This window comes from Nicotiana sylvestris, chromosome 4 (assembly GCF_000393655.2).
Source record: "Nicotiana sylvestris chromosome 4, ASM39365v2, whole genome shotgun sequence".
NCBI lineage: Eukaryota > Viridiplantae > Streptophyta > Magnoliopsida > Solanales > Solanaceae > Nicotiana > Nicotiana sylvestris.
Genome location: NC_091060.1, coordinates 107,838,915 through 107,848,210, shown reverse-complemented (window position 1 = coordinate 107,848,210; position 9,296 = coordinate 107,838,915). Strand labels below are relative to the sequence as shown.

Sequence of the window (9,296 nt, the reverse complement as noted above, 5' to 3'; positions counted from 1 at the left end):
CCTTCACAAAATTATCATTGAACACAAATTTTGCATCTTTTTCCAACAACTTGCACAAGGGGTTCACCACCTTTGAGAAATCCTTGATGAACCGACGGTAAAACCCTACATGCCCTAGAAAACTCCTCACTCCATTGACGGAAGTAGGAGGAGGGGGTTTTGATATCACTTCAATTTTTGCTTTATCCACTTCAATACCATTCTTGGAGATCTTATGGCCTCCTCAACCATAAAGTGACACTTCTCCCAATTAAGCACCAAGTTAGTCTCTTCACAACGTGCCAGGACTTTGTCAAGATTATTCAAACACTCATCAAAAGAATCCCCCACAACATAGAAATCATCCATGAAAACCCCGAAGAAGTCCTCCACCATATCCGTAAATATTGCCATCATACACCGCTGAAAAGTAGTTGGTGTATTACATAGACCAAACGACATCCTTGAGAATGCAAATGTGTCATATGGACAAGTGAAGGTGGTTTTCTCTTGGTTTTCAGGTGCAATAAGAATCTGGTTATACCCGGAATACCCATCCAAGAAGCAATAATAAGCACGTCCGGCTAACCTATCCAACATTTGATCAAGAATTGGAAGCGGAAAATGGTCTTTCCGAGTCACTTTGTTGAGCTTTCTATAATCCATGCATACCCTCCAACCGGTGACAATTTTCATAGGGATCAGCTCATTGTGTCATTTGTAATCATAGTCATGCCCCTTCTTTAGGACACATTGTACCGGTGAAGTCCATGAACTATCAGAAATGGGGTAGACAACCCCAACATCCAACCACTTGATGACTTCTTTCTTGACAACCTCTTGTATGGCCTCATTTAACCTTCTTTGATGTTCCACGAAGGGTTTGGCATCCTCCTCCTATATAATTTTGTACATGTAAAAGGCGGGGCTTATACCTCGAATATCTTCCAATGTCCAACCTATTGCTTTCTTCCACCTTTGGAGCACCGCAAGGATGGTATCTACCTGCACGTTAGTTAAGCACGCGGAAAGAATAATAGGTAAAGTGGAACAAGGTCCTAAGAACTCATACCTGAGGTATAAAGGCAAATGCTTCAATTCCAATATGGGAGGCTCCTCGATTGAGGGCTTTGTTGGTAGAGTCTTCCGGTTCTCAAGGTCCAAGGGAAGTTTCGGGGGCTCATATGTATATGAACCCATTCCTTGTAAAGCATTAACTTATTCAACCAAGCCTTCCTTCTCATCCACATCATGATTCAACAACACAACTTTTAATGGGTTTTGCACATTAGTCACAGAACTTGTGTCTTCAACAATCACTTCAGTTACAATATCCACAAATGAACACACTTCGTTGCTATTGGGCTGCCTCATTGACTTGCAAACATGGTACATAACTTTTTTATCGCCCACCCAGAAGGTAAGCTTCCCTGCATTCACATCAACTAAGGCCTTCCCTGTAGCTAGGAAAGGTCTCCCAAATATGATCGACACCTCATAGTCAACCTCATAGTCAAGTATCACAAAATCTGCGGGAAGTATGAACTTGTCAACCTGAACTAGCACATCATCAATTATCCCCAATAGCCTCTTCATTGTCCTATCTGCCATTTGCAACCTCATGGATATGGTCCTTGGTTGCCCAATCCCTAATGTCTTGAACACAGAATATGGCATCAAGTTAATGTTTGCCCCCAAGTCACACAAAACTTTCACGAAATTAGCACTATCAATTGTGCATGGGATTGTAAAGGCACCGGGGTCTTCTAACTTTGGAGCCATGGAGTGCACAACAGCACTCACTTGATGTGTCATTTTGATCGCTTCACAGTTCATTGATCTCTTCTTTGTTACCAAGTCCTTCATGAACTTGGCATATCTAGGTATTTGTTCTAGAGCTTCAGCCAAACGCACATTTATGGAAAAAATTTCATCATATCAATAAATTTCTTGAACTGATTCTCATTATTTTTCTTTGCGAGCCTTTAAGGATATGGTGGAGGAGGCCATGACAAAGGAGCCTTGGCCTTGGGCACTACCGTTTCTGGTATGTCTTTTCCTAGACGGGTTTACATCAATTTGTGTCTCCTCCACATTGTCATCAATGTCTATCCTCGCTTAATCATTCACATTCTCATCATTCACTTTCAAATAATTGCTTGGTTTATCATCATCTTTCACCAACACATCATCACTCACAGTCTTTCTTGGGTTAGAGGTACTAGCAACTCCACCTCTACCACTCCTTGTAGTCACCGCCATAGCATGACCTGTATTGTTCTCACCCTTCGAGTTTAATACTGTATACTTGGTAGTGCCCCCTTAGGGCGAGTATTCAAAGCTTGAGAAATTTGGCCAAGTTAGATTTCCAAGTTGCGGATAAAAGTGTTGTGGGAAGCTAATTAGACATCAGAGTCGTCATTTTTCTTCATCAGTTGTTTGGTTGTTGATACATCGGAGGCCTTTGAAAGCTTAGCCCCCGATTCCCTTGATTATTATTGTTCCAACCCACTTAATTGTTATTGCCCCCCCCCCCAATTACTATTATTGTTGCCACCCCGATTGCTTTGGTTTACTTGGTTACCCCAATTTTGATTGTTGTTGTTCTCCCAATTGCTTTAGTTGTTGTTGTTGCCACTATTCCAATTTCCTTGTTGACCTTGATTTCCCCAATTTCCTTGTGATCTCCACTATTGTTGATTCGGAGCATTGCCCCGTTGACCCTAATAATTGTTCACATATTGAACCTCTTCACTTTGATCATCATATGAATCATCTTGATTGTACCCACTACCACTTTACTCAAATTGGTCCGAATTATTTTGAACTTGTTGACCTCGTTGCCTTCTCTTGTTGATCATCATATTCACTCCTTCCATGACATTCACTTGTTTTGGCCCTTGAACTTGTTGCAACTAAGCTTTGGCCAATTGGTTCATAGTAGTAGTCAACTCTGTTATAGCTTGGTCGTGGTCATGGAGCTCCTTGTGTAGGTGAATAACATTAGGATCACCTTGTGTCACATTAGCTCGACTTTGCCACGGTAGAATATTTGTTGGATCATGGCTTCGGTCATATCATTATTCGGACATTCTTTAACCATCGTCCGATACCTTTCCCAAATCTCATGAAGCGGTTCATTTGGCTCTTGTTTAAAAGCAAGGATCTCATCTCTTAGCATCGCCATATGTCCCGGAGAAAAGAACTTCGCGATGAACTTCTCGGCCAACTCATCCCAAATGGTGATGGAATGGTTGGGTAACCTTTCTAGCCAATCTAAAGCCTCCCCCCTTAGAGAAAATGGGAAAAGCCTTAACCGCAATGCGTCCTCTGAGACATTAGTTTGCTTGCTCCCCCAGCACGTGTCAACAAAATCTTTGAGATGTTTGTAGGCATTTTGGTGTGGAGCTCCGGTGAAGAAACCCCTCTGTTCTAAGAGTGTAAGCATGACATTGGTTATTTAAAAGTTGCCCGCCCTAATCTGGGGCAAGACTATTGCACTTGCATAGACTTCGTTGAGAAACACCCGGTGTGCTGCCCTTGGAGGAGCTGGGGAGGGTTTGGAATATTATGCGGTCGGCCTCTCCTTTGTGCTTGAGGTTCGGGTTGAATCTCATCTACATGATCATCATCGACCTCCTCCCCCAGTGGCAAATTCCCCAGGGCTTCATTGTTAAGAGCCATTTGGTACCTAAGAGCAATTCACACACAAATTAGAAAAAATGGAAGGAAAGAAAAACAAAACACACAAATACTCAGATATATAGCTAAAACCGTCTTACTCCTCGGCAACAGCGCCAAAAATTGATCAGTTCCAAGCCTGTACTACTATTGAGTAGCGAGGATGGTCAATGCAGTTTTACCCAACTAGGTCGGGATCGAATCCACAGGGAGTTAATTTGTTTGAAATTGGATTTATATCCAAATCTAGATGCGGATTTTGCTCTTAATTACACTTCCACAATTGTTTGGTTTGTTTTCTACTTCTACTTCTACTTTTATTCTATTGCATGAAATATTTGAAATTAAGTACAATATGTTTCTTGTTGATTTTCAAGGGTTTAAAGGGACTAAGGTAGTGACTTCCACCTAGGTGATATCTAACGGGTAACAAAAATTGAGGGCAATCATGTGATTAATTGGGGTCGTAATATATCTATCACACTAAGGTACTCACTCTATACCTCTCGCTAGTTTGCGTGATTTTTCCCAATTTGGGTTTCTCAAGTCCAAATGGGTATTCATGCAATTCAAGTGATATTAGCTCAAGTCGGGTATTACTATCTCTAGGTTTAACCCCTTAATTGGGGCTATCAATTTCTTGAGTTCACCCAAATTCCTTATTAGCCTAGTTTTCCTAGACTTAGTCCCTCTTTCTCAAGTAGAGACTAAGTCATAAAGGCATGAATCACTGTTTGCAATCACTAATTCCATAGTTCTAGCAAGAACTAGGCTAAATACTACTAACCCATACACATTCAAGCCCTAAAATTCAAGACTCATCAAATACCAATACTAGGGTTAAGTTACAACCCTAGCTATGGGTTTAGCTACTCAAGGAAATAACAGAAATCAAAGATGAAATAAAGATAAAATCCATAATACTAAATTAAAAGATGAAAATTTAATGTTGAGAAATAATTCTAGTACAAAATTTCCCAAAATGGAATTTGCAGCCATCTCACGTGTTTAGCTAAAACATAACTTAACCTAAAAATGTCAAAAATATCTTTTTATACTATGCTGAAATTTCCGAAAAAAATGCCCCTGCGAAGGTTTCGCGGCCGCGTAATTCTCACCACGACTGCAATCATGCTTTCACGACCGCGGTCCGCGTTTTTAACTTCTGGATCTTGGTTGAGCATTGTTTCGCGGGGCGCGTAATTTGCATCACGGTCGCGTAGGAGACTACCGCGGCCGCGTAATTCTACTGCAGACCCCACTCCTTGTTTTTGCTTGAAATAAAGAACTCTCTGAACCTCAGCAACCGCGATTCGCATAATTCCAACCGCTGCCATGACGAGACTTTTGCGACCGCGCTTTTCTGTTGCGAAGCTCACTCAACATTTGGCCTGAAAATGCACTCTTTGAATCTCCCTTTTGCGGACCGCGTATTTGTGATCGCGCATTTTAGGTCTCCTGGCCCAATCTTCGTTTTTGTTCCAGTTTTGACTCCTTTATGAGTTGATTATGCCTTCTTTGGCTTATTTTGATTAATTCATGCAAGCAAGCATATTACATTAGTTTTCGGGAATACCTTCACGCATTTTAGGCCCAAAACGCAAGTAAAAGAGAGCAGATAATATGTTAAAATCCCCACGTATTAGCAGCCTAAGACCAAGTTCACAATTGCGATGGCTTTGTCACATTCGCGACCTTCGCATTTGCAAACCAGGTGTCGCAAATGCGACACTTGAGACCTATGTACAACTTATTAATTGCGAGACTTAGATCATTTAGCTTATTTCCTCTCATCTCTTGGGTGATTTTTGGAGATTTTGAAATAAGATTTTCACCTAGCACTTTAAGGTAAGTAATTTCTACACAACATGAGTTAAATACATAGATTATGAGTAGATTAATATGTAAAAATTGGTGAAAATCAAGGGTTTAGATGAAAACCTAGGTTTTTGATAAAAATGAGATTTAACCACGAATTTGGTTATGAAATTAAGTAAAAATCATATATTAGAGTTCACGGGGTTATGAGTAACAACTTTTTTCGAATATTTCCGGAATCCGGGCATGTGGGCCCAGGGGTGAATTTTGGAAATTTTGCAAATAGGCTTGGGAAATCACTTTGATAGTTAGGATATAAACATTTAAGCATGTATTAATTATTTTATATAACTTTTGATTATCTTCGAGTCGTTTGGCACCAAATTGAGGATTTGGGCACTATTTTGGACCGAAAAGTAGGCCTTGAGACGATGTAAGCCTCTTTTCTAACCTTGTAAGAGGGAATTAACCCCATAACTGAATTAAATAAATATGTGTAACTATTTGGCCGGGGGGGGGGGAGCTACGTACGTACGAGGTAACGAGAGTCCGTACGTCGCTACTAATTATGCTATTATCCGGGTAGGCTAGGACCCATATCATGCTATACTTGCAATGTTGCCCTTACTTGATAACTTAATTACTTAAGTCATATTGGAAGTTGATAAGAGAATTGTAAAAGGTTAAATTTCACATACTTGAAGTTGTAAATGAGAGACTTGACTGTTATTGAAATAACTATATTTTTTTGAAGTATTTTTTGTTTGTGGAGCGGGCCAAATGCCTAGGTAGCATATAGATGCATCTATGGTTCGTGTCGTTCGAACCTCGGCAATGTACAGTTTAAATATTATGTTGGATCGGGACGTACGACCTCGACATAACTTGCGCATGATATATCTTTGGAACTATTCATAATTGATATTGTTTAAATGCCTTGAGATACAAACTGTTAAATGATGAAACTAGACTTGGGACTTAATAATTGTGAAGGAAGAATTTATTACTTCCTGTTATTGAGCTTTCAGTATTATTCATGGAATCCATGCTTAGTATATAGTTTTGATATATCATTGCTAGCCCATAGTAAGTGTCAAAGTTGACCCCTCGTTACTACTTCTTCAAGGTTAGACTGGATACTTACAGGGTACATGTTATTTATGTACTCATATTACACTTCTGCACTTAATTGTGCAGGATTTGAGGCAGGTACATCTGGTTACCAGTCCGACGCACATGTTTGATCCCCGCTACGAGACTACACGGTGTGCCGCCCTTCCGAGCCGTTCTGCAGTGGTCAGAGTCTTCCTTTTATTTATTTATTCGATCTATTCCATTTCAGACAGTGGATTAGAAATCTTTTGTATATTCTACTAGTAGCTCATATACTTGTGACACCGGGTCTTGGCACACACTAATAGACTTATGATTTTGGGTTGTAATTTTACGATTATGATTTCATTTAGCTGCTTTCATTTTGATTACTTAAAAATTCGTTATTCATTAAATTCTTTAAATTAAGGAAAGTTAGTTATTTGCAAAACTTATTTAAAATGGAAATCACTAGATTGTTCACTGTTGGCTTGCCTAGCAACGGTGTTGGGCGCCATCACGACCTAAACTAGAATTGGGTCATGACACTTCTCTTCTTCAGATCCCCTCCCCCTTTGTTCTCTCCCCCACCTCCCACCCTTCTATTCTTCATCTTCTTCTTCTTCAGATCCCCTCCCTTCCCCTTTTTCTTCATCTTTCTTCATCCCTTCTTCCATTAGATTTTTTTCTTGGTGTGTATTTCTTCTTCCATCATGTTATCTTTCCACTCTCTATGGCTCCACCATTTTTTCCGGTGGTATAAGATTTCAATTTTTTTTACGGCCCTTCCAAATTGGAGTAGAAGAATAAATCAAAATTCAAAAGATTAATTCTCTATTTTTAAGAGGATTTTTCATAGATAGATAACTTTCTTTAAAAGAGGACTGAAGGAGATGGTGGTACTCATGGTAGAGGAGCCATGGCAAGTGAGTTATTCTTTTAAGAAGATTGAGTGGGGCGACTTTAATTTTAATTTTTTGCTTTTCTTTTATTTTTTATTTATGAAATTAAAATTTTGTTGAATAATATAATTTTGGCATAGAATATGATGTGAATGCTGATTTGTCATTCACATCAAGCAAGTGAGCATCACACGAATCCGAAAGGGGTTTAAAAGTCTTGTTTTGATTAAGAGCCTGTTTGGATGGGCTTAAAAGCTGGTCTTAAAATCTTCTTAAAGGTCAAATGCTTTTAAGCCAAAAGGTCCAAATTAAGCCAAAAGTGATAAGTTGGGTAATTCCAACTTTTTTTTCTAGCTTAAAAGTCACCCCTCTTTGACCAAGTATTTTACATTGCTATCCCTGATACTTATGTATGATTTCCAAAATACCCAATCATTTCTTTTTCTCCTTTCCTCCGCCATTTTCAATCCCCGTCTTCCAAATTCCATAATCTTTTTTTTCTCCTTTCCTTTGCCATTTCCAATTTGTGCCTTCCAAATTCCATCACGGCCGAACTCATTGTTTTGTTTTAGTTTCTTTTTTGGTTCCATAACATTTTTTTTAAAAAAAGATTGCTGTTGAATCCCTCATTTTTATAAATTGGTGAAACTTTATTCTAAATCAAAATTTTCAATGAGTCTACATGTTAACAAAGAATTTGAAGCTATGAGACGAAAAAATATATTGTGGTGAAATAATAGATTATTGCATGTTATTTAAATAAATAATTTATATTTAGGCAATCAGTTTAAATTGAAAATGAACTAAATTATAATTTTTTTGTATATGTATTAATTTAGAATAAAATATTATCATAATCATATTCTTTATAGTGTTAACAACTTTAAGGATATTTCAGTCATTTTATAGAAACAAGTGCTTACCAGCACTTATTTACCAAACATTTCAATAACTTTTTTTAAGTTTCAGCACTTTTATCCAAACACTTAACTGCTTATTTATAAAACAAGTTCCAGCACTTAAAAAGTGCTTTTAAGCACTTATACTTAAAAGCCACTTCTTTTAAGCCAATCCAAATGGGCTCTAAGTTGAGGTGTCTGAATGAAACTTTATGGAGTGTAGTGACCGGGATAACAATTCGGAACAAATACAAGTGTCTCCTACGCCATTCTGCCTTAATATTAGTGTAAAATATTTGGATTTATATATTCTTTTCACATAGTATTATTCTATTACAATATTTGATGTCGACTTTCTTTCCTCTATTACTAATATTTACATGAGTTATGTAAAAATAATGTATTATTTTATACGAGATGACATGTTAAATAAAAATGCAAAAATAATTATACATGGACTAACACCACTAATGATAAACATAAACCTTCCTAAAGTAACTAATTGCAATTCATTAATCGTTGTGCTATTACACATGTTCTTTTGGTTGCATTGTATTCATATATTACATGTTATATATATCTGATTTGATGCCCGATTAATTGAAATTCATGTCATATAAGATCCATTAAAGACCTTAATTCTCGGATTATTATCCCAATATAACTTGCTTTAGCCAAACAAAAACAAATTGTATCAAAATTATACAAGTAGTGAAAAATGATTAAAAGAAAATAGTTAACTACTCATATTATCCACTAAAAATAGGATTTATAATGAGCATTTAAAAATGGGTCAAATATGGATAAGAACCATATTATCCATTTATAAAATGAATAACTAATGGATAACTGATGAGTTTAACTTTTATATTTATAAAACCTCAAATTAGAGGGTTACTTAAGTTTGGGAGATTAGGAATTCTCT

General features: G+C 37.6%; 1 protein-coding gene across 1 annotated transcript; it reads right to left on the bottom strand.

Moving 5' to 3' along the window:
- Window positions 1-1,197: 1,197 nt before the first annotated feature.
- Window positions 1,198-1,794, bottom strand: LOC138889966 (uncharacterized). The gene has a single exon (XM_070173314.1). The coding sequence runs from the start codon at window positions 1,792-1,794 to the stop codon at window positions 1,198-1,200; it is 597 nt and encodes a 198-aa protein (XP_070029415.1).
- Between the last annotated feature and the right edge of the window lie 7,502 nt (window positions 1,795-9,296).

What these genes read in the sequence shown, in the direction of transcription:
- LOC138889966 (XM_070173314.1), bottom strand. Translation starts at nt 1,794, where the DNA reads ATGACACATCAAGTGAGTGCTGTTGTGCACTCCATGGCTCCAAAGTTA.